Source organism: Pimephales promelas, chromosome 12, assembly GCF_988280905.1.
Source record: "Pimephales promelas chromosome 12, fPimPro1.hap1.1, whole genome shotgun sequence".
In the NCBI taxonomy this organism is placed as follows: domain Eukaryota; kingdom Metazoa; phylum Chordata; class Actinopteri; order Cypriniformes; family Leuciscidae; genus Pimephales; species Pimephales promelas.
This window is the reverse complement of record NC_142780.1, coordinates 21583235-21609733: the sequence shown is the minus strand read 5'-3', so window position 1 is coordinate 21609733 and position 26499 is coordinate 21583235. Positions and strand designations below refer to the sequence as shown.

General features: G+C 36.3%; 3 protein-coding genes and 1 long non-coding RNA gene across 12 annotated transcripts in view; 2 read left to right on the top strand and 2 right to left on the bottom strand.

The window, feature by feature from the left end:
• Positions 1 to 63: 63 nt before the first annotated feature.
• On the bottom strand, positions 64 to 13774 carry epb41b (erythrocyte membrane protein band 4.1b). 8 transcript variants are annotated; one of them, XM_089117690.1, is made up of 26 exons: positions 13690 to 13774; positions 13221 to 13325; positions 13067 to 13109; positions 12891 to 12966; positions 12550 to 12768; positions 11995 to 12082; positions 11543 to 11695; positions 11335 to 11432; positions 10949 to 11100; positions 10633 to 10734; positions 10315 to 10398; positions 8564 to 9175; positions 8312 to 8434; positions 6791 to 7081; positions 6506 to 6709; positions 5655 to 5975; positions 3864 to 4091; positions 3465 to 3785; positions 2986 to 3228; positions 2672 to 2908; positions 2023 to 2217; positions 1743 to 1915; positions 1621 to 1641; positions 1467 to 1535; positions 1191 to 1379; positions 64 to 729 (listed from the first exon to the last, which is right to left on the bottom strand). In XM_089117690.1, exons 1-26 carry the CDS (start codon positions 13753 to 13755, stop codon positions 673 to 675), a joined length of 4470 nt encoding a protein of 1489 aa, XP_088973816.1. In that variant the 5' UTR covers positions 13756 to 13774; the 3' UTR covers positions 64 to 672. The 8 variants fall into 8 exon arrangements, with proteins under 8 accessions (XP_088973816.1, XP_088973818.1, XP_088973819.1 ...); XM_089117692.1 differs by having other exon boundaries at positions 1467 to 1529; XM_089117693.1 differs by having other exon boundaries at positions 2023 to 2208.
• Positions 10974 to 15721, top strand: LOC120484702 (uncharacterized). Its single transcript, XR_016145736.1, has 2 exons — positions 10974 to 11061; positions 12545 to 15721. It is a non-coding gene; the product is annotated as an uncharacterized LOC120484702 (long non-coding RNA).
• Positions 15375 to 20353, bottom strand: trim35-28 (tripartite motif containing 35-28). Of its 2 annotated transcripts, XM_039680046.2 has the most exons (6): positions 19689 to 20352; positions 19461 to 19556; positions 19146 to 19376; positions 18603 to 18625; positions 17494 to 17612; positions 15375 to 17406 (listed from the first exon to the last, which is right to left on the bottom strand). In XM_039680046.2, exons 1-6 carry the CDS (start codon positions 20109 to 20111, stop codon positions 16871 to 16873), a joined length of 1428 nt encoding a protein of 475 aa, XP_039535980.2. In that variant the 5' UTR covers positions 20112 to 20352; the 3' UTR covers positions 15375 to 16870. The 2 variants fall into 2 exon arrangements, with proteins under 2 accessions (XP_039535980.2, XP_088973823.1); XM_089117697.1 differs by lacking the exon at positions 19461 to 19556 and having other exon boundaries at positions 19689 to 20353.
• Positions 20354 to 20857: 504 nt separating this feature from the next.
• Positions 20858 to 26499, top strand: part of megf8 (multiple EGF-like-domains 8) — a 30746-nt gene continuing 25104 nt past the window's right edge. Inside the window, exons 1-8 of the mRNA XM_039679507.2 lie at positions 20858 to 21392; positions 22186 to 22446; positions 23134 to 23297; positions 23545 to 23760; positions 23955 to 24135; positions 24587 to 24675; positions 24772 to 24985; positions 25759 to 25939. Coding sequence (XP_039535441.2) covers positions 22275 to 22446; positions 23134 to 23297; positions 23545 to 23760; positions 23955 to 24135; positions 24587 to 24675; positions 24772 to 24985; positions 25759 to 25939 — 1217 coding nt within the window. The 5' untranslated portion in view covers positions 20858 to 21392; positions 22186 to 22274. The remainder of the gene's footprint in view (positions 21393 to 22185; positions 22447 to 23133; positions 23298 to 23544; positions 23761 to 23954; positions 24136 to 24586; positions 24676 to 24771; positions 24986 to 25758; positions 25940 to 26499) is intronic.

Sequence of the window (26499 nt, the reverse complement as noted above, 5' to 3'; positions counted from 1 at the left end):
CATTTTTTGCAAGGATATTTAGCCACCAAATAAATCACAAATTTCATTAGAGCTCAGTGTAGCCTAAAATGTGCTAGAATTTCTTTTCTTTATTAGTAATTTAGTCTTGTTTTACAGTAAAATATCTAAACATCCTTAAAACAAGATAAATGAACTTCATTGAATTATTTTCAGACTCGAATTATGTTTATTTTTCATATGCGTCAATTTGTCTATCATTTTCTTAGATTTGTGCCTAAAAATATATAAAAAATTGCTGAACATGTTTAGAAATCGACAGTGTGCCACATACTGAACATAGAATAAACACATCTCAAATTTGGCAGTGCATATGACAGCTTTTATTCCTTTTGATTATAATTGAATAGGTGTAAGCAGTTAAGTTAAAATAAACTAAATTGAAGCTTGAGATTTGTATTGATTTTCAGTTTGAAGGTCTATAAAAATAAAATTATGTCAAATTATATAGTAGTATTGTGGATTGCCAGTGTTCAAGTAAACAACTATCAACAATGTTAAATTACATTGATCAAATTCATGAAATCTGCAAAAGAGGATTATATTCTATAAAACATGCAAAGCATTTGTTTTTTCCACATATTCACATCCTTGAATGTTTTTGCCGAGATTATATGCAAGTGCGTAGAAATGAACTGTTCAGGCAGTTTGAATTCAAACATATATTGTTTCTTGTTGGTGAAACAAGACTGTTTTTTCATCCTCTTCAATCTGCAAAAGAAGATTTTACAGTCACAATTGGTTCACAGTCTTTTCTAAAAAAGCATTTAAAAGACTTTAAAGACAGGAGTGTGTTTTAATATGAAAGGTGGAACAATAAAGCTGTTTGAGGTTGGATCCATCCCTAAATCCCTGTGTTTGTCTCACATCTAGATACTGTAGATCAGTGGTTTGCAAACTTTTTGATTCCAAGCCCCCTTTGTTCAAGACAATATACAGGCCCTCCTATCTAAGCTGATATGTACCAATGGTACTTCTGTTGTAATAATGATCGTAAAAAACATCACATAATGTTGTACAAATATAGGATTTTTAGAATTTTAATTAAGACTTAAATTTAAATAAATTATACTTACTCTGGTTGAGAGCCACAGCTATTTTTAATAATTCCTTGTTGAGCACATTATAACTATATGCTGTTGTGTGTGTATACATGTATGTATGCAACTCACTAAGCCCATTCTGACAAGTATCTCGCCGTTGAAATGGGGGAGCTGAGCTTTGCCAGAAGGTGAGTATGACGAGAGACGTCTGTCCCATTCAGTGGGTCCGAAATCTTCCTTGACCTCCATAAAGACACGCTTAAGTTCAGTAATGCTGGCCTGGTGCTTTAAAATCAGCTCCTGAGACACATCCAAGTCCTAAAGAGACCATATATTATGATTAATTTAGCATAGGATTACCATTAAAGTAGACGAGCCAATATCAATTTTAAACACTTCACAAACCTCCAGCATCAGAATGCTGTGACGAACATAAATGCTCTCTCCCTCAATTTTCTTTTTCCATATCTGTGACTAAGAAAAAAACACAATTATGGATTAATATGTTCTGGATAAGTATTAACATGACAAAGATGATAGAAATAGATGAGTGTCTCACCCTCATGGACTGAGTCTCAGCCTGTTAGTGTTAAGAGAGAGAGAAATGATGTTTAGAGGATTGAAACTTTCACATGTTCGTTTATGTGTATGTGAAGTTTACAGTATGAGTGTGTTTGTAACCTCAGACTCCAGTGTGATGTTCAGGATGTCTTTTGTCTTCTCCTGACGGGTTTTTGTAATGGACACAGCTTGTGCGGACGGAGTGGAAGTCAGTGGTTGGTCAGCTGGGATCTGTGGGCGGGGTTTGGGTGGAGCCACTGGGGAAATAACAGGTGTGTGTGGAAGAGTGGCAACTAGAGAAAGAGAGATGTTCAAGAATACATGGTAACAGGTTTGACAGACATTAGAAAATATTAATTTCTTATAATCAAGTGTTTATGATTCTGTTTGTGATACATACCATAATCTTTAGGGGAAGCACCTATAAGGGTAAACCAATCGTCCTCCAATGCTGTCTGCAGCTGTACTGGTCTTTTCTCTGGTACAGATGGCCTTTTTAGTCTTTCCTCAATTCTTATCTGTTTCTTCCTCTCTTCTTCCCTTCTCCTCTTCTTTTCCTCAGCACTCCTGTCCACTTTAAGGTCATCTGCAACAACTTAGAGTAGAGAATAAGATTTTTTTTGACATAGACTACCAACTGTGTAATAGTAAAAATTTGTCCCAAATACAGTATGTTATTTTGTATGTAAATGGGACATATTTTAAAAAAAAAGATTATACATACAAAAATTTGGTATTCAGTGAGATATAAGCAAGGACACATTAAATTGATCAAAAGTGATTTTTATATTGTTGCATATAAGATTTCAATTTGAAATAGAATATGTTCTGTTGAACTTTCTACTCAGTATTAATGCTGAAAATTCAGCTTTGCCAACACAGAACATTTTAAAATATATTTAAATAAAACCTGTATTTTTAAATTATAATAATATTTCAAAATATTACTGTTTTACTGTCTCTTTGAATAATTGCAACTTTGATAAGCACAATAGACTTTCAAAAACAGTAAATAGTGTGCGTCTAGGTATATATAAGTGTGTATGTACCTGTTTCTTGTGGTGAAACATCAAACAGAATGAACCAGTCATCTTCTGATTCAATCTGAGGCTGTACTTCCCTTGCCAGAGTAATAGATGGTTGAGCTCTTCTGGCTTCCAGTTCCTGTTTTCGTTTCTCTTGTTCTCTTAGTCTCCTCTTCTCCTCCTCTCTCACTCTCATCTCCTGCTGTCTCTCTCTGTCCTCCTGTTCTTTAATCCTACGCTCTACAGTGGCCACTGAAACAACTGATCAAACATATTCTGATTACAATATGCCTCTCACCTGAAGCAATACCAGGATAGAACAGAGGAAGGGCACCCACCTGAAGGGACGCTCCTCTTCTCAGAAAGTGTTGTGTCAAGCAGTTCAAACCAATCATCATCAGCTTCCTGAAGCCTGGTGGGAATCCTCTGCGGAACAACGTCTGCGCTCTTTCTGTGCTCATCAATGACCACTCTCTTTTCTTCAGTGATCAGTCTTTTCTCTCTCATCTGCTCCCCCACCACCCTCTGAACTCTCTGGTCTTTGGTGATTTCCAAGACCTCAAAATCTGTGCTTCTGACATCTAAAAAAACACAGTAAACAATGGGGTTTGTGTGCACTTTTGTAGCTGTTTTGCTTCATGAGAAGCTTGTTAAATTATTTGTACCACAGATTCATAAAAACAAACATAAAACTTAGGTTAAAATGTATCGGTGTGTGGTTTTCCATTACCTATTATTGAGTTAATCTTTTTATTTATTTTTGTACTATTATTGTTATACATCTATGATAGTGTTTAAAGGATGTGTGGTGCTGTACCTGATGGAAAACTCTTGTCCTCATAAGGCACTTTGTCAAAAAGCTGAAACCAGTCGTCATCAACTTCCCTGGTCACCACTGGAAACTGTGGGGACTGTATGACACTCGTCCTCTTCTTCTCTGGTACTGTTATTTGTTCTTTAGTGGTCACGGTCATCACCTCAATCACTTTCTTCTCTGGTACTGTTATTTGTTCTTTTGTGGTCACGGTCATCACCTGAATCACTTTCTCCTTAGTCCTCACTCTGCTCTGAATCTTCTCCTCTCTGGTCCGCTCATAAAGCCCAACAGTTGTGCCTCGCAGCTGTGGAGACGACGGCACTGAAACAAACAATGAATGATGAATGTTTCGATGTGTGTGCATTTGTGATTATACTGTATGTGTGTGTGAGTGTGTACCTGATTCTATAGGAGAAACATCAAAAATGATGAACCAGTCGTCGTCTATGTCTCTTTCAGACTCTGCGAGTAGCTCTGGCCTTCTATAATTCACTGTCACCTGCTCCTGTTGTTTCATCTGCACCTCTTCTTTTCTCCTCCCAACAGCTCTCTTTTCTTCAGCCTCCAAAGGAGCCACAGACACAACACGAGTTTCTGGAGTGACAGACACTAAAAATGAAAAATGACCTGTTGTCAATGAAAATCATATTGAAGTGTGTCAGTAATTGCAAAAACCCATTAGCTTTCTCACAATATACTGTAAAACACTTAAAATGCATTTTTTTCATTATCTACTCACCTCTATCATAGTATAAGATTATTATTTATCTACTTACTCCAATCACGGTATAAGAAAGTTTGTTAGATTTCCGCTTACAATGATCAAAAATTGGTTACTGTCATTAAAAATACTGATTAATAATTTAAATAATATTTATTTATTATTTTCTAGTATAATTTAATTGTACTTTTTATTTTTGAATCATTGTTATTTAAGTATTATTATATCTGTTATGCTTCCTGTCTTGTGTTTTCCTTGTCTTGTGTGGACTTTTGTCATTTCCTGTCCTGTCCCATGTTTTGTAGTACCCTGGCCTGTAGTTGTTCTTGGCCGTTTCTCAAAACCAAGAATGCAAAGAACGGACTTGTGTTCTTGGGAAGAAAGCTCTTGCTAGTTGTTCTTGGAAGAGTGAGTCTCAGTTTGAGACAATGTGTTCTTGCTGGTATTGCGCAATAGTATCCCCGCACAGACGCCGGCTGCAGTGCCCAAACATAACGAGAATTAGGCCTTCCACGAATGCCGAAATGAATTATGGGATATTTCTGCCATCAAGTTCACACAAGTTACCAACCGATGCATCTTCGGTAAAATGGGAGTTTCAAGAACACATCCGGGATTTTTAACCGTTCTTGCCTAAATGCAAACTTGTGTATTGGGACAGTACTTGGGCCGCGACTGATGACGTTTTACAAGTCCACAAGAACACGAGTACAGACCAGAAGGCATATTGAGAAACGGCCCTTGTTTGTTAGGCTCCCCAGGTGTTTTTGATTAGCCACTCCCCCTTGTTATCTTGTTTAGCTTGTTAATCTCTGTATTTAAACCCTGTGTCTTGTATCAGTGTTTGTGCTGTTCTTGACTTTGTAATGTTGTTTGTGCTGTTCCTGAGTTGTTCTGTAGTCTATGTCTGTTTAATTAAAACTGCTGCATGTGGATCCTGCTTTGTCCTTTGATTCATCCTACAGTGTCAAACTATATTTAATAATATTTGAATTAGCTTGTGTTTTTAGATTTACTGTTTTAATTTTAAAGTTATAGTCATTGTGTTATGTGCTTTTGTAAAAAAAAATGTTTTATATATATTTCTATATAGCTTTCATTTATTTTTATTTCAATTTTTTATTTTAATACTTCAACTTGAAGCAATTTCATTTAATTGCCATTGCAACATTACTAATACATTTGTAATGATTTTAATAATCTTAGTTTTAGTTAACATTATCAACTTTTTTTTTTAATAATAAATGCCACAGTTACTTCTCATGTTTGTTTTTCAGAAATGTGCAGATTGGATATTCTACTTAATAACGTCTTATTTGTTACATGGAAGAAAAAAATGGCAGTGACAGGAGGGTGAATAACTGATGACAGAAGTTTTGGGTGAATTGTCTTAAAACTGAATCTTTATCAAACAAATATCAGAGTTGTGAATTTGATTGTGATTATGCTTGCAGAAAGAAGTACTTCACCTGATGGAAAACTCTTGTCCTCATAAGGCACTTTGTCAAAAAGCTGAAACCAGTCGTCATCAACTTCCCTGGGCACCACTGGAAACTGTGGGGACTGTATGACACTCGTCCTCTTCTTCTCTGGTACTGTTATTTGTTCTTTAGTGCTCACGGTCATCACCTCAATCACTTTCTTCTCTGATACTGTTATTTGTTCTTTAGTGTTCACGGTCATCACCTGAATCACTTTCTCCTCAGTCCTCACTCTGCTCTGAATCTTCTCCTCTCTGGTCTCCTTATAAAGCCCAAAAGTTGTGCCTCGCAGCTGTGGAGGCGACGGCACTGAAACAAACAAGGAATGATGAATATTTAGATGTGTGCTCGTGTGGTTGTCTGGAACAATATGGTGGGCATTCATTCACTGTAGTAATGCTGTATGTCAAAAATACAATCTGTTAATTGTTTTAAAAAATATACTTCACTTTTTGAAAAATAAGTATTCAAATCAGGGAATAATGAGACATAATTAGAAAGTATTAATTGAGCACTTATTAATAATTTGTTTTAAAAAGAAGGTTGGAGGAATAAGTCAAATAAATGTTGATGTTATGAGTTTCAGTTCAGTAAGAGCCTTCTATCAATTAAAATTCAACTTCCTGTGATGTATGGCCAGTTGAATTCAAGTTTCAACTAATGAAATGTGTCAAATCATAAATAATGAATTTGTCCCAAACCTGATGTGGCATAGATGTGCTCCTGAATCAACACCTATCCTAACCATAAACATACACTTGTCGTTGTTGATAGGAATATTGTTATATGATGTTCTAGGATGATGACAAAGGAAATTCACACTAAGCAACATGGTATACCTGATTCTTTAGGAGAAACATCAAAAATGATGAACCAGTCGTCCTCCACATCTCTTTGAGGCTGTGCTGGTCTCTTATCCAGAATAAGTGTCTGTGGTCTCCCATAATCCTCTGCCACCTGCACCTGCTGTTTTATCTGCTCTGTTTTCACTCCGCTCCAGATCATGTCCTCTCTGGTCTCTTCATGCAGCTCAACAGAGGGCACTGAAACAAACACACTCTATCACACATTGATTTCTTGTTTGTTTTCTGAGTGCATGACAGTGATTGTGCGAGAGCATGAACCTGATCTTTTAGGAGAATCACCCAAAATGGCACACCAGTCGTCGTCTTCATCTGTTTGACGCTCTGCTGCTCTCTGCTCAAGAACAACTGGCTGTGGTCTCCCATAATCCCTTGTCACTGGCTCCTTTTGTTCTTTCTGTACCTCCTCTGTTTCCACTCTGCTCAGAATTACCTCCTCTGTAGTCTGTGTTTGTGGCTTCTCTGGTGGCACCAGCTCTTGCTGTATTTTCCTTTCTACCACTCTCTTCTCTTCTTCATCCTGATATTCTTCAGGAACGGGGCTGCTCACATCTGGTAGCAGAAATCCATTTAGGTGATTTGTTGACATTTGTTAAGAAGCATTTCAAATCATATTTATGCAGGTTTCCAGAGTCATAATAAAAGGAGTTCAGGATGAACATTTAGCTGCTGCTACTCAAAGGTAAACAGGTATATATAATATAAAAGCGATAATGTAGAAACAGTCACTTACCAAATAAATATGTCGACATGAAATATTAATTTCAACTGAAATTATTTATTTTATAATTGTTTATTTTTAGTTTCGTTTTTTATTAATATTTTACTAAATCCATTATTTTCTTCCACTACAAGCTCTTTGTCCTTAATTCTGATTGGTTGTCAAAGATTTTTTCGTTCATCAGCTGTAAAAAGTTGTTCTGAAAACGATTCCACTTTCTCTTGACAATAGTGGACTTCACTATTCTCATATAATTAGAACAATTATTAAAACCTTATTGCTATAGTTATTGTTCTTGGTGTGAACAGGGCTTAAAGTCAGCCTGAAATCATAATTGACAATTCTTGTTTTTAGGGAATATTGCAGTATTTATTATACATTATTTCAGGGGCGTAGAATTTAGTAGGGAGGCTAGGGACGTGTCCCTACCAATATCCAGTGACACTGATATATCCCTAGCAATATTTTCAATCAAAACTTAAAATATATTTATATATTGATGTCCCAGTCCCCACCAATTTCAAAATCAAACCTACGCCACTGCATTATTTACAGTATTTGTGTATCCTTTTTTTTATTTTTTCATGCGCCCACTTGATTTTCAATCAAATTACCTTCCTCTCCCACTTGTGTTTACTGGCAAGAGGTCGGGACAACCTGTCACTCACATGAGATTGACAAATAGCAATCCACAACCATCCAACGATCCAATCACTTCCTGATGAACAAAATCAAGTCCCGCCCTACATTTTTTCTTGTTTGAGAAGCCATTCAAATTGCAACTTCCATGTCATGCTGACTTTTTAATAGTATATGAGTATGCGGTTCCAAATTCAGCAGTTGTTACAACAATCGATACATAATATGCAGGATGCCACCCGATTTGTTTTTATTTTGTTTTTATGCACAAGTGTGCAGTATGATACGACGAGAGACATAAAAATAGTTGTTTTAGTTGGACGATGGTAAATATGACATGACTACTAGATGGTGCAAAGGAACAATATGAATAGAATATTTCAGAGAGCAGTAATTAAAACAGAAAAGTATTTTATAGATACCTGAAAGATGATGCGATATCTCCATGGTTTGTGGGACCACATCCAATAGAATGTACCAATCATCATCTTTCTTCATTAGTTTGGGGATAGATACTATCTCTGTCAACTCCTCCTGAACTCGTCCTGAAAAAAAAAAATGTTTCCACCTTAGGCACTTCAATTAGCTTTTCAATTTAACTTAGAAATATATTAAATGAAAAAGCAATGAAGAAAATTTCATAACATATGACATGACAAAATCACATGACATACCTATGGGAGTAGGCGTAAGCATCAATGGCCTGCTATCTAGTAAAATGTACCAATCATCTGTCTCCATGTGTTGAAGTTCCTCCTTTTCAACTTGCTGCAACCTTTGTTCCAAACTTTCCATTTCCTGTAATCCAACCCTCAGTTCTTCCACCTCAACTAGCTTTCGTTCGATAGCCTCCACCTCCTCCAGTCTCTGCTCCATGATTTCCAGTCTCTCAAAAATGTCCCCAGAACCAAATTTCCTCTCTTCGGTGACCATAACATGTCTTTCTACCATCTCCATCCTCTCTATATTTTTCTCTACATATATTTGTGATTCCACGAAAGAGTTGGAAGAGGAAACCTCCTGTTTCCATTGTTCAGTGATTAATACCCTCTGTATTCTTTTTCCATTGACTTCTAGTACTTCCTCTCTTAGTGTCTCCTTTAGAGGTTTCATTACTTCCTGGTGTTCTTTCTCGATAACATCAGAGCCCTCCTGGACCACCTGAACTTTATATGATTGCTTTATCACAAGCTCATCTGTGAGCCTCTCGTCTGACCCCTCCACAACTTCCACGTCCTCTCTCAGTTCTTCCGTCTGAAGAGGCTGCTGGACGCCTGATAGTGAAACTGGAACAAAATGAACCAAAATTACAATCAATCACAGCACTTTCCTTCAGGGAATGTCAAGATTTAATGCAAACTAAAATATTTATTTACGCAGAGCAGTCCAGAGGGACTTGTGTGTTTCTACTTGAATGTTATGGAAAATGTCAGCCTAGGCTGCACTTTTATCCTTATGTCAACAAATTTGGTTGATTACCAGAGCTTGACTTTTTGGCATGTGGATGGAAGTAAGAAAGCATATGTTAGGTGCAAGCTCCAAAATTAGGATAAAGCCTAAACCAAAACCACAATTAACAATTATCAATATTTAAAAAAAATAAAAATAATATATATATATATATATATATATATATATATATATATATATATATATATATATATATATATATATATATATTTAATATTGATAATTGTTAATTGTGGTTTTGGTGAATTAATTTGAATTAATTTTTGTGAAAGTGAATTAATATATATATATATATATATATATATATATATATTCACTCAAAAATTAATTCACTCAAAAATTTAATTTCAGTCATAAATTACACACCCTCATGTCGTTCAAAACCTGTAAGACATTAGTTCATCTTTGGAACACAAATGAAGATCTTTTTAATGAAATCTTAAGGCTTTCTGTCCCTCCATTGACATCAATGCAACTACCACTTTCATGCCTCAGAAAGGTTTTCAAAGAGATCATTAAAATAATTAGTGTGACTTTAGTGGTTTAACCTCAATTTTATGAAGTGAGTGCTTTGTTTGCACCAAAACAACAACAAACAAACAAACAAACATAATCTACCACTTTATGGTAAAGATCTTCACTTTATGATCTTCATTTGTGTTCCAAAGATAAACACATTTGGAACAACATCAGGGTGAGTATGTTTGGCTGAATTAACCCCCTTTTTTAGGAGTTATAATAATTCATCATTTAATATTTAATAATTATTTATTTTATAAATTTATATTATATATTTATTTTTCCCAAATTCTATATATTCTAGAGTCTGTGCATGCTCAGTTAGGCAGGAGGTAATGTTCAGTTAGGCACTGCAGTCTTTTCTATAGAAGATGTACACACTGGTCTATTTGAGAGAACTAGAAAAGACTTACACTAGAAACTAGAAAAGACTTACCTTTGCTGCTGTCAAGGAGGACACACCAATCATCTGCATGATGTTTCCACTCCTGCAGCTTTTGGGTTTCCAGCATCCCATCATCTGCACAGGATGTTTACAGTTCATCAGAAAATATTTTAATGGTATAACAAACAAAGATTCAAAAACGAACCAAAAGTAATATGTGTTTGACAAACACAACTATATATATTTTGTGGTCAACTGGCAAAAGCAAGTCTGCCTATTTATTTAATATTCTTTGATCATAAATGCAGATAATGCGCAGTCAGTTATTTCAGTCACTTAACATTATTTCTATTTGCCATAGGACTTTACCTGATGTAGAAATTTGCCATTTGTCTGGACCGTAGACCAGGAACCAATCATCAAACTCAGCTCGAACTGGTTGTGTTAGAATATCAAGAATTTCTTCATTTGCTGAAAACAAACAAACATTTAAAGTCAATTATTAGTAGCCTATCCATAAAATAAATAAATAAATAAATAAATAAATAAATAAATAAATAAATAAATAAATAAATAAATAAATAAATAAGCATACAAAACAAATCTACTAAATTAACTACATATCAAATCAAACAAACTACAACTAAAACGAAATAAATAAATAAATAAATAAATAAAAGATTGCCTTTTCTCTTGAAGATATAACGTGGGAATCGAGGAGGAGCTCGCGTGATGTTGCCACTGGCCTCCAGGCACTGAGACTGAGTGAGTCCATGGTGGCGGAACCTGGAACCCAAGGTCAAGAGCCGTTTTGCTTTTGTGTCTTGAAGTCTGTTCCTGGAAAACACATTCAGAGGTATGTTCTTATTTCTTGAAATATCCGAAAGAGGATCGACAAGGCATGTTTTACCTCAATAATCTTTTCAAATAATACATTTGACTGGAGCGCCCCCTTGTGTTTCTTGTGCTCACATGGACACACAAAAAAAATGGATGAACCTTGTTATTTACAATACTGATACAATACTTGTAAGCCATGGTTAGGTAATAAACATACATGGGTTGGCTTACCTGAAGAAGCTATGATGTTCTACAGAGCATTTCCACAGTTGTTTGCAGGCTCGGTAGGTGGCCAATCTAAAGCAGACGTCACCCTCAGACTCATCCTGCTAAATCAGGTCAAATGGAAAAAGTTAACCACATTAGTGTGTGTCACTACACCAAAAGAGCAAGAGCAATGCATAAGCAAAGAATAAAGCTAGTGTGCATGTCTGAATACCTCAGAAGGACGCATCTTGAGAAGGAAGGTGCTGCGTTTGTAGGAAATTTTAAGAACTCTGGGCCAAGGGAAAACATTTGTTTTTATCTCATCCTCATAAACCATCAGTCCCTCAGAGCACACGCCGAGCATCACATCTGCACCGCTGACATCCTATCAACAAATCAGATATACACTAAAGATGTGCACTGTTCATGCCCTGTTATGGGCTAGTTCATCCAAAAATGAAAATTCTGCTCTATCTGTGAAACACAAAAGAAGACTTTGAAGAAGAATGTTTTTGTTCATACAATGAAAGTCAATAGGGTCCAAAACAACACTGGACATTTTTCAAAATGTCTTCTTTTATGTTCCGCAGAAGACAAACATTTTACATGTTTGAAAAAAAAAACTGCTGCTTTAATACATTCCAAACACTTTCAAACTGAGTTGAGTTGACAAATTAAAATTACTTTGGCAGGATGCAGGTCCACTCCATACATGGGAAGCCCCATGGCGTTCTCAAGGAAAAGCATATCTGCTTGGGCAGGACTCATGAATCTGTGTAGTACACAAAGAAATGATACAAATGTGTTTTTGTGTATGTTAGTACACTAGTATATTAGGGCTGTCAAACGATTAATCGCTTTTAATCGCATCCAAAATAAAATTTTGTGTTTACATAATATGTGGGTGCGCTGTGTATAATTATTTACACACATATATATATAAATCCACACACATGCTTTTATATGTTTAAGAAATATTTTCATGTATTTGCGGTATATAGATTTATATATAATTTATATTATTTATATAAATATTTTATATATAAATATTTTTTTTGTGGGTGCACTGTGTATAATTATTTTATATATATAAATCCACATACATGCATTTATATATATTTAAGAAATATTTTCATGTATATGCGGTATATAGATTTATATATAATTTATATTATATATAAATATTTTATATATAAATAATTTTGTGTGTGTGTGTGTATGATTGTTGGTACAGGATACCTGTATGTGGAATGCAGCTCCATCACTCTCTCCTCTAGCTCTTCACTCTGATTGGGTGCAAGAACGATTTTACTGACATAGTTGTTCTTGTGGAGATTTGGGTCGTAATCTCCTAGTGTTGACTGAACTGTGTATGAACCCAACAGAGGCAAGATGTCTGATGGACAGGGCAGTCGGCCAATCAAAATATCTTTCTTCAGCTGAAGACACAGGAGATATCTAAAAAAATTACATGGAGTAGTAAGTGTTCAGTCAACACAGAAAAACATGTACTGTATATCAACACATATAGGCAGTTCAATGTGAAAGTTTTGTATGTGTGCATTTGTCTCTTGTTGTACCTAGTGATGTCCTCTGCCAGAATTGAGGGATTGGGTGGGTAAAACTTGATGCTGAAAAAGAATTCAGTTTCTGGACCTGAAACCAAACAAACAGGGAACAAATGTAGAGCTGAAAACACAAACATGTGTGAATCTGCACCATCCACTAATAATGTATAATGTATAAAATCTCATACTTTTTATCTGTTTTCGGATCTCTTTAGCACAGTCCAGCCATACCTGAATCAATAAACACAGAATAATGCTTAAAACTCATGAGTTTTTATTTGTCAAATGATTGAATACAACAGAATCTCCATAAGCTAGTGTGATATAAAATGAAATAAATACCCTGGTACTTGGAGAATCCCACATAACCAGACTGTAATAATCCCTCTCCAGCAGGTCGAGGTGTTCACAAACTTTGCTGAAGAGAACTTGTCCCACTGCATTTCTCTGTTCAAGTAGAAATTGAGTTTTAATAATAACATTTTAATGTCTTTAAAATAAATGTACAGAAAAAAAAAATCTAATTTTTTTAAAGCAAGATGAAATTACTTAACTGAGTTAGATAATAATAAATGTTTTCAGGTAATGACAATTATTTTCACTTACAATTTTGTGTTATTTAAATATTAATTCTATAGTTTTCTTCTTCTTGTTAGCAAAAAACCTAATTTATAACAAAACAAATATAAACTTAATTAAGTATTACTATAATTCAATATATTCGCAAGAAAAAACTTCTTGTTAGAAAGATGAATGTGATTTTTTTTTTTTGCAATGTGAAAGAAAGTACAGAGAGTCTTTGTTCAGATACCTCCAGTTCCCACACAAAGTGGGTGTCATCCAGGAAATTCACTCGACACTGCAACATGTCTCTCATGGTTATTCCTCTGGTGGTGGAGTACGAGCTGTCTCGTCAAGCAATGAGCTGCAAAAGTTGCAAGGCTTTACGGTTATCTCAGTTCACATTCATGTTCCCATGGTTCTCGCAGCACACGTTTGTATGAGGCATCATAAGAGGCCCTGCCCTCCTGCACTGTCCTGTTGTGTGATATTGATATGAGTGTTTTAGAAAGATATGCCCCCCCTCCCCCACCCATTAACACACAAACACATAAATACATCAACATGCCTTTGATAAGTGATGGGGTCAGTCATAGACAAATATTTATTTGTTTCTTAATGACTGGAGAAAGATGAGACAAGAATGAATTACTACAGTATAAATTGATTATTTATATAATATGATGTTACGCGGTCTTTTCTGACTAAGATAAGCTGATAAGAATGGGTGGGGTAGCCAAAGATCTTCATGCAACTCTTCCCTCATGTAACATTCATATTACAAAATAATGACCCAAAATGACACACAAAAAAGAGATATACTAAGCTGTCTATACTGTTTATATGTCAAATACAGGGTTTAAAATTTTCAACCACATGGTTTAATGTTGTGGGTCATGAAAAACAGTATCTGTAGGCATATTACATCAATATTTTATGAACGTCTTGTGAGAGTGAAAATATTAACAATAGCTGATTTTTTTCTTTTAACTAACTTAAATTAAGTCCTAAAATGTCTTATTGCCTATATAAATTAAATGAGTCTGTAGGAAAAGAACATGAATGATCAGCCTACCTGTGCATGTGAGGTCTTCATTGGTCTTCTCATGTAGCAGCTCCCAGCAGTCTATGATGAGGGTGGAGGATCAACACTATTTCCATGACGTTAGTACTGAGATAATGAACCGTGCAGATGGAACCAGACCTAGCATATCTTAAACAAAACTGAAAACATTTCAAACACTAAATTGTTTTAAATAATGAGTATCCCCTCATTACATCGACAACTGCTTTATTTTTTATAGTTGCAAACTCCAAAGTGAAGAGCTTCACACTATTCCAACCACATTTATGGATGGACACTTTGGTGTAACTGTAAATATTAAACTAACAAGCCTTTCCATCCATCTTTTCATTCTCCTATCCTCTTCTCCAGTGTAGGGTCAAGGAAATGGTGGAGGCAAGCCATTCTATTTAACACTATTTCCGTTTAAGCAGAATTGCAGTGTGATACTATTATATACATGTGTGTGTATTGGGCAATAGAATCCTAGACAGCAGTCCTCTGTCTGTAATCTGTCTCAGTGCAGAGGAAAGCATGAGACTTAGATAACACTGTAACTGTCAAACTTCTACTCATGTAGACATTTAAGGCATAGTCTTGCTAGTCTTACAGGTTAATATTTTTTTTTTGGTCTTTTTTTAAAACCACTTACATAAAATGTAGATTGGATTAATTTGAAGCTGAAAAAGCCAAACTGATTATGGTCAAGCTAGTTCTTAATTAGTTCCTAATGTCACAATAATTTGGACATCAGTTTTGACTAATTTAAATGGGTCTAGTGTATTCTGAGATTTTTTCTATTAATGTGGGTGTTCCTTTTTCTTGACAGGAGGATGCAAAACTGAAATAATGTTTGAGACACAAGAAACACATTCATTCTGATAAGTGAGATCATTTATTGTCGTTTAATCCAATTTCTTTAACTTCCACCTGCTGATATCAAACATTATACTGCATATATTTAAATAAACATATAGCTGACACAATTGAGTGGCAAATAAAAACGGAAAGAGTTATTGTAAATTATATTTAATAATAAAAAATACAAATAGAGAAAAGGCTTGTTCTTGAGTCACATGACCATCAATGCAACACCGTTTCTTATAAGTTCAAATAACAACGTAGCTGATTAAATGTTGACTATTGTCATTCAACAGTAGAAGGGTTAATTGTAAGATTTAAAGTTGATTAAAAACTATTTCTCTACTTAATGATCAACTGTATTTCTACAGCAATAAAGATGCCATTCTTATTTTTGGTGACATTTAGTAAATCCCACAAATATTATGCAGAAAATCCTGCTGTGATCTGATTGGTTGATTGAGTCTTAATGAGATCACCTGTTGTCACTAGCTAATCATGCTTCATTCTCAGCTTGTTTTTATGTAAGAGACTGGTTTGTGTAGTTAAAGGGATTGTGTTGATGTTACATTGAATTCTGGTTATGTATATTTTCTCTTTGGCGTTATACATTTTGATCTGTTACAGTTGATTTCAGATGTATGGTTTTGATGCGCAAATGTGTGTAAGTTTCTATGTTGTTTATGCGTTTAGGAACCAACCTAAAAAATGTCTACTCCTACATGTGAAGCACAATAAAATGGGAAAAGCAAATTGATGACTGAATGAGTTTTAATGCACCCACCGTTCCAGTAGCAAGAGCTAAATCAGCCTAAAAGTCCTGCTAGTTATTTCAATTACATGAAAAATGATGATGCAAGCTTAATGTTTGCATAATATAAAAGCATATTTTCCATTCAATTTCCATTTAAAGGAGTTTTCCAAGATTAGTAAAAGATTCGCTCACAAAAAAAGAAGAAGCACCAACAATCAAGGATCAGGTTATGGTGCTGCACTTATAATGGAAGGGACCGGGTCCAGCTTTTGAAGGATTTAAAAGCATAAATGTGAAACTTACACTTTTTTAAACGTGCTAACATTAATTATACTTTTAAAATGTGTGTATTATTTGAGCTGTAAAGCTGATTAATCATCATTTTTGCAGTGGTTAAATAGGTTTTTGTATTCATTTCCTCAGATTGACGAAACCGTAAAATTGGATATTACAGAAAATGTTAGTCATTTTTCCCACTCTGAAATTATGTTAGCACATATTGTTTATGTCTTGTGGCTATACTATTGAAACAGTGCTTTAAAGTTTATGTTGTAAGATTCTTACTGCAATTCAGATTTGAAAGAAAAGGGGAGAATCATGGTGCAATGCATTTCTGTGGTAATCATTAAAACATAATTCCATAATGCTTTTGCTTAGCTCAACTTGTACTGGATACAAAATTTCAATAGAATTCAAATTGTACATCAAGTTTTACACTCTTCTGCCTTACCAGGCTTATATGTTAGTGTTTACTTATTGTTTATTTATGCTCACTTTAGCAGGCAAAATAGTGATGGGTGTGCTCTGGAGCCCTGGGCCAAAGATGGGAAACAGCTTTTCAGTGAACTTATCATTATACGTGCATAGGTGCTTGTTGTTGCCTGTATCCCAGAACGACACTTCTCCTTTCTCCATATTGACCTTTACTCTGATGGTTTCGGGCCTTCTTTCTAGATTCAGCACAGTGCGTGGAGTGGTCAGAGCATTGTATACCCCTTTACTCAGACCGATGGTCCACACTCCAGCTTTTGTTGTCACTGTGAACTTCCTCTTCCGAACTACTGACTCCTTGCACACTCCCAAAATCCATTTGGGATGGTCAGCCACTCGGACCTCCCAACGGTGGCGCCCTGAGGAGAAACCTTCTGAACCAAGAACAAAAACACAGGGATCGAACCTCTCAGGGTTGTCTGGGAAAGACTGCCTCTCCTGACTCTCTTGCACACTGGAAAAATCAGGAGATATAGAGAGCCAAGGCGAGACTGTGTTGGGATCCAGGATTACAGGCACTGCAGACACAAACATTTTAAGGTAACCCACAAAGTTCTCTGAGTTAGTATTACACATATTGTATAGAAAATGAAATGTGCACTCACAACATGTGATATGAGATTGCATATTTTCCCAGATTTTGTAACCCAAAGCGCCTACATGCTTGGCCATGTTAATGAGAGCTCCTTCAACCTTCTTTGGTTCATCACCAGTCCACTGGGTTCTGTGACAGACATCAAGTGAAGTTTACCCTCTTACACACAGCAGAATTAAAGTCACACTGAAATGGACTGAAACAGATTGTTGAAAAAAAAAAAAAAAATGTAGGGCAGGGACTTGGTTATGCGAGTCTGACGATAAAAGTCTGACTATAAAAAGTTGACGTTTTCACTTAAAGATGCAATTATGACATTTGTATTACATTTTGAAGTAAAAAAAAAAGAAGAAAGATATGATATGGATATTTGTTGACAATTGTTTGTCAAAATCCAGTTATTTTATTATGAATACGAGCGAATTTAGTGAGGGCGAAAAAGTTCCCCATGAAATTTTCTCTACAGGTTCAGCTGGTCATGCGAATTAACCAACAGGAAGCTTCTTGGCTTTAAAAAGACTTCTTTGTGAGCTGTGCTAATACATAACACTTTTACTAATTATACTAATGTGACCACACCTTAAACATCCAGTACACCCAAAAAGAAATTTAAGTCATTATTTAGGCTACTAGTGTATTTTTATTAATATTGATTTCTCAAAGTGTTGCGCTTGTGTGCTACACAGTGTCATGAACGTGCAGTCATACACAGCAAAAGGTAAGGATTTAATTAAATAATAAATAAAATGTTTGTTTGCTTTTCACCAAATCTTTAAAATGCCCTCAGAATAAATGGCACAAGTCACCAGGGATCGTTCTGTGAGCAGGTTTGAAGCTAATCGCTATTCACTGCCATTATATGGATGAGCATGAGCAGGACATTTTGTGATCCGAAAAGCAAAGAAGGACGTATGGCATTAGAGGACAAAGTAAATAATGACTTGATTTTCATTTTTGGGTGAACTAACACTTTAAGATATACTGTATTACATGCATTTAGAAACTAGTTATATGGAAAAAAGGACAAAAGGGCATCAGTGTGAGCAAATATGACATCAATTGTAATACATAACATAACAGAACTAAGAAATATATGAAAAAAAATCAAGAGACACATACCGTCTTTTTAGCTTCTGGAAGTTCTGAGAAAGAAAAGGTGAAAAGTTCACTTAAAAGAGTTGAAAGAAGGATTCATGTATAATTTTTAGTTATTAGTTATGCTACAGTGTTTCAAAACTGAATGTAAGGGGTCAATGAACTCATGCTCAAGTTTCATATCTTGTTTACATGGGTTTAATGAAAGATTTTGCTATATGTTTTAAGGCCTTGCATGGATAGAGTACATAGGTGATCTCCTCCTTCCTCTTCCACAATATTTACAGGTTGAAGTTATTTTTTCCTGTTTTTTTAGATTTAGGTTATTATGCCGCAAAGTTCAGCTTTTACTCAAATTAAATAGGCCTGATCCAGCTAATCAAGGTCTTACTTCCAGGCAGATGTGTTGAGGCAAGTTGGATCTAAACTCGGAATAACTGGAATGTATATCTGCTGAACATGTTTAAAGAAAGTCTAATCAAAATGTATGGATGCATATGTGTGTCCTGTTTACAATTGGTGAACAGAGTAAGTTTATTTTTTATTTGGTACACAAAAAGTTATTACCTGAAGGAAAGTCAATTCCTCGGCTCCCATCTCCCTCTTTACTGTTTGAATCAAATCTCCAAGAGCTGAAATATCACGAGTGATGCTTTCAATACTCTCATTCATCATCAGCTTCTTCTCTTCTCCTTCTCTATGCAAAGCATTAATTCTAGATGTCTCCTCATCAGCCAAGACCTGACGGAGTCTCTCAAACTCCTGCTTAATTTGCGCTTCTGCCTCTTTAGTCTGGCCCTATAGCAAAACAGAGAAGTGAAATGAGCAATGATCAAGACTTTGAAGTTTTTGGCCTTTAATACATTTTCAGAAACTGTTTACCTCAATAAAGGAGACGGTGTCTCTATATCTTTTTTTCATTCTTTTGAAAGAGTCCTGCTTACTTTCCAGTATTTTTATTTTCATGTTAAGCTCATCCTATAAAAAATTGCACGTTAGTAATGAATTTATGCATTTCCACAAAAAAAGTCAGTATTCATTTTAGCTGTAACATGAAGTGAGTTGCTTTTGGTTCAGTACTTATGGTGAGGGGAAATGTAACGAGCTCACCCTGCAGAAAGGCACTCCCTGATCTATCGGCACCAGCTCGTGTCCTGGGTGAAGCGTCACGCAGTCCACGCACACAGGTTCCTCGTCTTTAATGCAGAAGAGCTGGAATGGGCGCTGGTGCAAACCACAGATGATCTCATCGACAGGACCTCCTGTTCTCCAGTTCCTCTCCTTTTTATAGGATACGCAAGTGTTGTCCAGTGCTCGGTTAGGGATCGGTGTCTCTCCGTCGCAGCATTTTCGGCACAACGGACATTGCTTTTTCGTCTGGTTCTTCCAGCTGCTCTCCAGACATTGCCGACAGAAACTGTGGCTACACGAAAGCAAGACGGGTTCCCTAAAAATGTCTTTACACACAGGACACGTTAAGTCTGATTCGAGAAGAGATGGTCTGTCTGTGATGTCCTCGTCACTGTCTGCCATGTTAGACTCGTGCTGTAGTTTCACTTTCGCTAAAACGCCAATATTTTCTTATATGAGTCTAAAAGATGCTTACAAATCTCTGTGCTGTTTAAAACGGCAAACCTGTAGTGTTTAAAATGTGTTGTTTAAAGAGAAAATAAAAGTAGTAAGCAATTTTTGAAGGACGAGACGTTCTAGCTACCTGTTTTCGTCTTATTTCTGTCACTGCAACTTCCGCGTTCGCGAGCGAGTGCGGGTGGGGGGAGAAAATCAGGAAAATATAATAAAAGTGCAAACAGTCAAACAAGTTTGTCTGCAATTTCAAACCGATTTTGCTTGCCATCTCTCCACAGATCATTAACACCAGTTAATTGGGTTTTATATGAATTTCTGTCAGGAATTTCCGGGGCGCGATCGGTTAAAGTTTTCAAGCCCAGTTATCTTAATCTTTATATACATATAAATAAAAAATTAAATACATATTAATAAAAATATCTAATTAAATGTAGGTATAATAATGCATACAAATTAATTAATTTATTATTAATAAAAGGTGAGTAAAAATAAATAAATTGAAATGTATTTATTTATGTAACATGAAACTGACGAGGCTACGTGAAAAAAATAACTCACTATACATTCATTTGTTTATTTTAGTCTGTTAGAAAAACTCTTGTCTTAATGTCTATATCATTGTTTTGACACATCGGTTCTCGCCAGGGGAAAATCATATTTGTCCTAAAAGTTTTAAAAACCCCTAATATGTAAGATTGCATTGCAATACTATCAAAAGACCAGCAGAGCCCGTTCAGCATGCTCACGGATAGGCTTTGTGTTGTTGACAACCATCTGGAAGCGCGCACACACTCACATCCCCAGTTAACAAACACTTCAGCACACAGCTGCACGATTCAAGACGCGTCCTGGACATCAGGAAAAACGTAGGCACACAGTTGATGTTGGAACAGTTATTTCTTGGATTTAGCCAGAAGTTAAACCAAATAGGACGCGCACATTCTTAACATCTGGAGAGGTTTGGTAAATAAAGCTATCCTATGAGCAGAGCTCAAGGCCTTTGATTCTAGCCGCTCTCACAAATCATCATCCGCGGTGGTCTCGCGCTTTAAACCGCCGCTGGGCTCAGCAGCAACACCAACACCACCGACACAATAGCAGCAGCGATACTGCTGGGGCGTCGCGTCGCGTCCCTCAGTGCGTCTATTTATTTATCTACCTGACACAGGATGTAAGTTACGAGTATCTCAATGCTGTAGAAACATGGAGACCAAGACTCGGGAATTGGTGAGTAAATGAGCGGAGGACGGTTGCTTCTTCCCCCGGAGCTAGCGGGACAGACATGGCTAACGTTAGTCGGTTAGCAGCTTGCTCAGCTAAAGCGCTGGCTCAGTTGTCGATTTTAACAGTCTCTTTGATTGAGTTAGTCAATGCTTAATTGACAATGGACAGATGTACATTGCTATATACATTTTTGTTTCACAGGGGACAGTCAGTTAAATGTGATGACAGAACAGCTAAGTAAACCGTTAGCTCAGCATAGCTGTTACAATGATGCCTGTGTCAGCTAAAGCACTAACGTTAGACAAGACATACTAGTTTTAAAGCAAAAATTGGAAAATTAAGTTACTCAAATTCCAAATGGACTCTATCTTATATTTTATGTTAGGTAATTTTCAGTGTGTATGGCACATGGTTTACTGTTGAAAGTGCTTTTTGTCCTCATCAGGTTTGTGCTATTTTGCAGCAAATATGGGTGATTCTGGTGTATTGGATATGGTATTTGGCACCTTGGTCAACAATTGATTGTTTTTAATGGTGCTATATAAATAAAGTTAGCATTGACATGTAGCACTAGAACTTGAAGGTGGACATTTCTATAATTGTAATAAAAGGCCTTTTACTTGCTAAAAAAGTATGAAATATCAGAGATTTCTGCAAAGTGTTGATTGAGTTGGGAATTTAGAGGTCTATTAGAAGGTAGGCTATTTGGGGATGCCATATTATAGAGTTAATTTGACTGTTGTATTATTTGTGTGTAATTAATATATATATATACTTTGATGTTTTTTCTCTATAGGTCTCCATACTGTGAGCAAGTCCAACTTCCCACCCTCCTGCAGTTTCTCCATCTTTTTCTCACTTTGCCCTTTGCGGCTGGTGGAGAGGATGATTTCCCACACTCCGACTCTCCTGCTGCCTGTCTTGATGGTTCTGATCCCTGTTATTTGGGCAGGAGACTGTAAGGGCCAAAGACAGGTTCTCCGGGGTGTCCCAGGATATGTCACAGATGGGCCGGGAAACTACTCTGTGAATGGGAACTGCGAGTGGCTCATTAAGGGTTGGTGTCAAAAACTACAAAAAACAAAGGGCTGATGAATGAAATGAACTTTATTAGCATATAGTGGAAATGAAAGGGATGATTGTTTTCTGCTTATTTTTTTCAAATTGAATGAAATGAGAATTCTTTCAATGTTTTTTGTGAACAATTTGTCCAAGCGTTTATGTGTCTCTTTTTGTTTTTCATAATGTGGTCATCCCTATATTCTGTTCTCTTCACACTACAGACCTCTCTGTGGTAACAAATGACAGACTTCTTAATAATTAGTCAGTCTAAAGTCTTTCCCTTTCTGCAAGCTTGCATTTCAGATCTGCCTCCATCCAATCAACAACCGATAGATAAAACCAAGTTTTCTACATTGTTTTTCTTTTTGATTATCTGTTTCAATTGGATGTACGTCACAATATGGAAGAAAAGATCTGTCACTACTTATGTTTTATTGCAACTTGAATTATTTCGTCACATGATTAAGCGGGTATTTCAGTATTTGCTGCTTTAATAAAATGAGAGCTGAAGGAAATCTTCTGCAGTCTCATCATGTTACTAAGGCTGGGTTACCTAATATTTATTACATTGGTATAACTACCAATATCAGTAGCTAAGTGACTGACCCTTCACTCTCTAAATTGTTATAGTTGTATGTTTGTTCTATTTGTAATTGGAACTCTTCTTGAAATACTTCTTCAGCTCCCAGCAGAAACCATCGCATTGTGCTTAACTTCACGTTTATGGAGACGGAGTGCACCTATGACTATCTGTTTGTTTACGATGGAGATTCCTACCAGAGCCCCCTACTGGCAAGTTTAAGTGGCACCACCCTACCACAACCAATTGAAGCAAAGTCTGGGAAGGTAAGCCCAAAAGTATCAGTTTACATACTCTGTTCAACTTTAGTCTGAGTGTGTGCTTGCTTTGCTTAATGCTTTTTATTCTGCTTTGAAAAGTGCCATCTTAGGTATTTCTATTTATGTCAGCGTGTATCCGTTTTATAAGACCATGAGTCATAAGAAACTATGCCTGTGCATGACTGCTAGACTTCTGCTTCTCTTTCTGTATAGTCATTATAATTCGTTCATCTTTTTTTTTGTTCTTTACAAGATGCTGCTCCACCTCTTCAGTGATGCCAACTACAACCTGTTGGGCTTCAATGCCACCTACACGTTTTCGGTTTGCCCTGGGGACTGCGGTGGTCATGGACGCTGTGACGTAGCTACTGCCCGCTGTCAGTGCCATCAGGGGTGGGGAGGAGTGGACTGCAGTTCTCCTCTTTGCTCCCAGGTCTGCACTCAACATGACCATGGTCGCTGTGATAAGGTAAGCAAAAGGGAACCTCTAATCATACATAAATTAAGTTGAAAAGTATTTTAAGTATTGTTCACCAGGTAGCCCATCCTAACATGAGTCTGCAGAAGATATCCTTCAGCTCTCATGTTATTAAAGCATCAAACACTGAAATATGAATTTAATTATTTGACTAAAGATTTATTGAATCCCTCTCTTGATCACAGAGGGGTGAGCATTGTATCTGCAACCCTGGCTTTGTGGGACAGAACTGTCAGCTGGGTCTCCGTGACAACAGTGGGGCAGGACAGTGGTGGGAGGTGAGCTCAGGTGACATTCAAGCAGCCCCTCGCACCGCCTCTGCTGGAGTTTACCTGGCTTCCGCTGGAGCCATGTACATGTTCGGAGGTAAGACTGAGGGAGAAAGTTATTCAGCCTTTCCCATCGCTGACTGATCATGAATCACTTCTCATGATCTGGGATGTGGGTTTCACACTTTTGCCAAGGTTTCTTGCAAAGGACCCTCCTCCTGCAAAATAAAGGCAGCTCTGTATCTTCAAGTATAACAACTTTATAAGTATGAGAAACATATTAAGCTTGATATATTAAATTATTATTTAACTGTATTTTATATCATTCTACTAAAGCAATATAAGTCACTTATAAAGTCATTAACATGTTAAATACAAACTATATACAGACTATCTTCCAGTAGAATAAATTGATCACAATTCTAGAAAAGCAAAATGATATTGCAAAATTCAGTGAATGTGAAAAAATATGTGTTTTTTACTCTCAATTTGAAAACCCTTGCTGTAAAGTACAGCTATGATTTATTTCAATTCTATCTTTATTTCAGGGTTTGATCTGAATAGAGCACTGGGAGACCTTGTTGTTTACAACTTTTTGACCAATAATTGGGAACAGATGTCACATTCATATAGTCCAGTAAGAAAATTGTTCTCTTAAGAATTTTCTTATCTTATGTATTTCCAATAATATATCCTCCTTTTAATAATCCCATAAATAACACCTCTGTATCAGGCTCCTCGACATTCCCACATAGCAGTAGAATGGCAAGGCAACATGGTCATCTATGGTGGTGAGCTTTCCGACCACTCATTGGCTAGTGATGTATGGGTGTACCGTGCACAGCAAGATGAATGGCAGCAGCTCGGCCAATCAAACTCTTCAGGGGCACCCAGACTGGCAAATCACGCTGCAGCTATAGTAGACAACTATCTCTATATTTTTGGGGGTGAGTAAACCATATTCCTATTCTTAAATGGAGGATTCTAAAAAAGACCAACATGAGCATTAATGTGATTTTGTTGTAAACACATGCAAAACGTACACTCACCTAAAGGATTATTAGGAACACCATACTAATACTGTGTTTGACCCCCTTTCGCCTTCAGAACTGCCTTAATTCTACGTGGCGTTGATTCAACAAGGTGCTAGAAGCATTCTTTAGAAATGTTGACATATTGACAGGATAGCATCCTGTTGTAGCCCATCCACCTCAAGATTGTGCGTATTGTGGCTTTACAAATGCTTTGATGCATACCTCGGTTGTAACTTTTTACACCATTCTTTGTAAAACCTAGAAATGTTTGTGCGTGAAAATCCCAGAAACTGAGCAGATTGTGAAATACTCAGACCGGCCTGTGTGGCACCAACAAAAAATTGCTAAAAATTGCTTAAATCACCTTTCTTTCTCATTCTGACATTCTGTTTGAAATTCAGGGGATTGTCTTGACCAGGACCACACCCCTAAATTCATTGAAGCAACTGACATGTGATTGGTTGATTAGATAATTGTATTAATGAGAAATTGAATAGGTGTTCCTAATAATCCTTTAGGTGAGTGTACATGCATCTCTTTTTTCCTTTCCTGCCATTTGTCCCCACAAATGTTGGTCTTTTTTTCCTCACTTCTTCTTTTTTATATATCAATATATATTTTTCATTCATTGTACCTATTAAGGTAAGAATATATCTTAAGAATAATTGATCGACCTGTGTTTTCAGGGAGGACAGAGGAGGACATGTTCTCCTCATCACTGTACCGGTTCCGGTTGTGGGATGGAGTGTGGGAGGCAGTTCAGCCTACGGGCGGAAAACCACCTGCTACCGCAGGACACAGCATGGTTTATCATGCCCATTCCAAAACTCTGCTGGTGTACGGGGGGCACAGACCTACCACTGCAAGGTATAACAACACCAGTTTACCAATACTTCATATATACTTTATATATACTTATAAAGTGTGTATATATATATATATATATATATATATATATACATAGATGTTGTATGTGTGTATATAATATTTATAAAAAAATAAATATATCAGATCTTGGCTGTGTGATTGTTTATATCGTAAGCTGTTATCTCACAGATCTATATATAAACTTGGACATATAATATATACAAACTTATCCACATAGAGTACACTCATGTTCACGTGGGGTGATACTATTAAGAAAAAAAACTGCTTGATTGCTTATCATCACAGTGTAAATATTTTCTTCCATCTCTGCTAAATGCGATTATTAGGAATGAAGATATTAAGGCATCATAAACATTATCACAATTTTCTGTAAACTGTTTAAAACTAATTTGTATTGTGGAAAACGCTATAACCGCTTAAATTTGACTTGACTGACAATGCTGTTTAAATCACATTAATAGGCCCTAAAGCAAACACAAAAGTTTGGCTGGAAATGTGTGTAGTTCATAAAAGTCTGTAATAACAGGAGTTCTCTATTC

What these genes read in the sequence shown, in the direction of transcription:
- epb41b (XM_089117690.1), bottom strand. Translation starts at nt 13,755, where the DNA reads ATGAGAGACATGTTGCAGTGTCGAGTGAATTTCCTGGATGACACCCAC. An exon ending in ACTTTGTGTGGGAACTGGAG is followed by an intron (nt 13,326 to 13,689) that starts GTATCTGAACAA and finishes CTACTTGAACAG; the next exon opens with AGAAATGCAGTGGGACAAGT. An exon ending in CTGGCAGAGGACATCACTAG is followed by an intron (nt 12,769 to 12,890) that starts GTACAACAAGAG and finishes TAATTTTTTTAG; the next exon opens with ATATCTCCTGTGTCTTCAGC.
- trim35-28 (XM_039680046.2), bottom strand. Translation starts at nt 20,111, where the DNA reads ATGGCAGACAGTGACGAGGACATCACAGACAGACCATCTCTTCTCGAA. An exon ending in AGGGAGTGCCTTTCTGCAGG is followed by an intron (nt 19,557 to 19,688) that starts GTGAGCTCGTTA and finishes AATTTTTTATAG; the next exon opens with GATGAGCTTAACATGAAAAT. An exon ending in TTCCAGAAGCTAAAAAGACG is followed by an intron (nt 17,613 to 18,602) that starts GTATGTGTCTCT and finishes TGTCTGTCACAG; the next exon opens with AACCCAGTGGACTGGTGATG.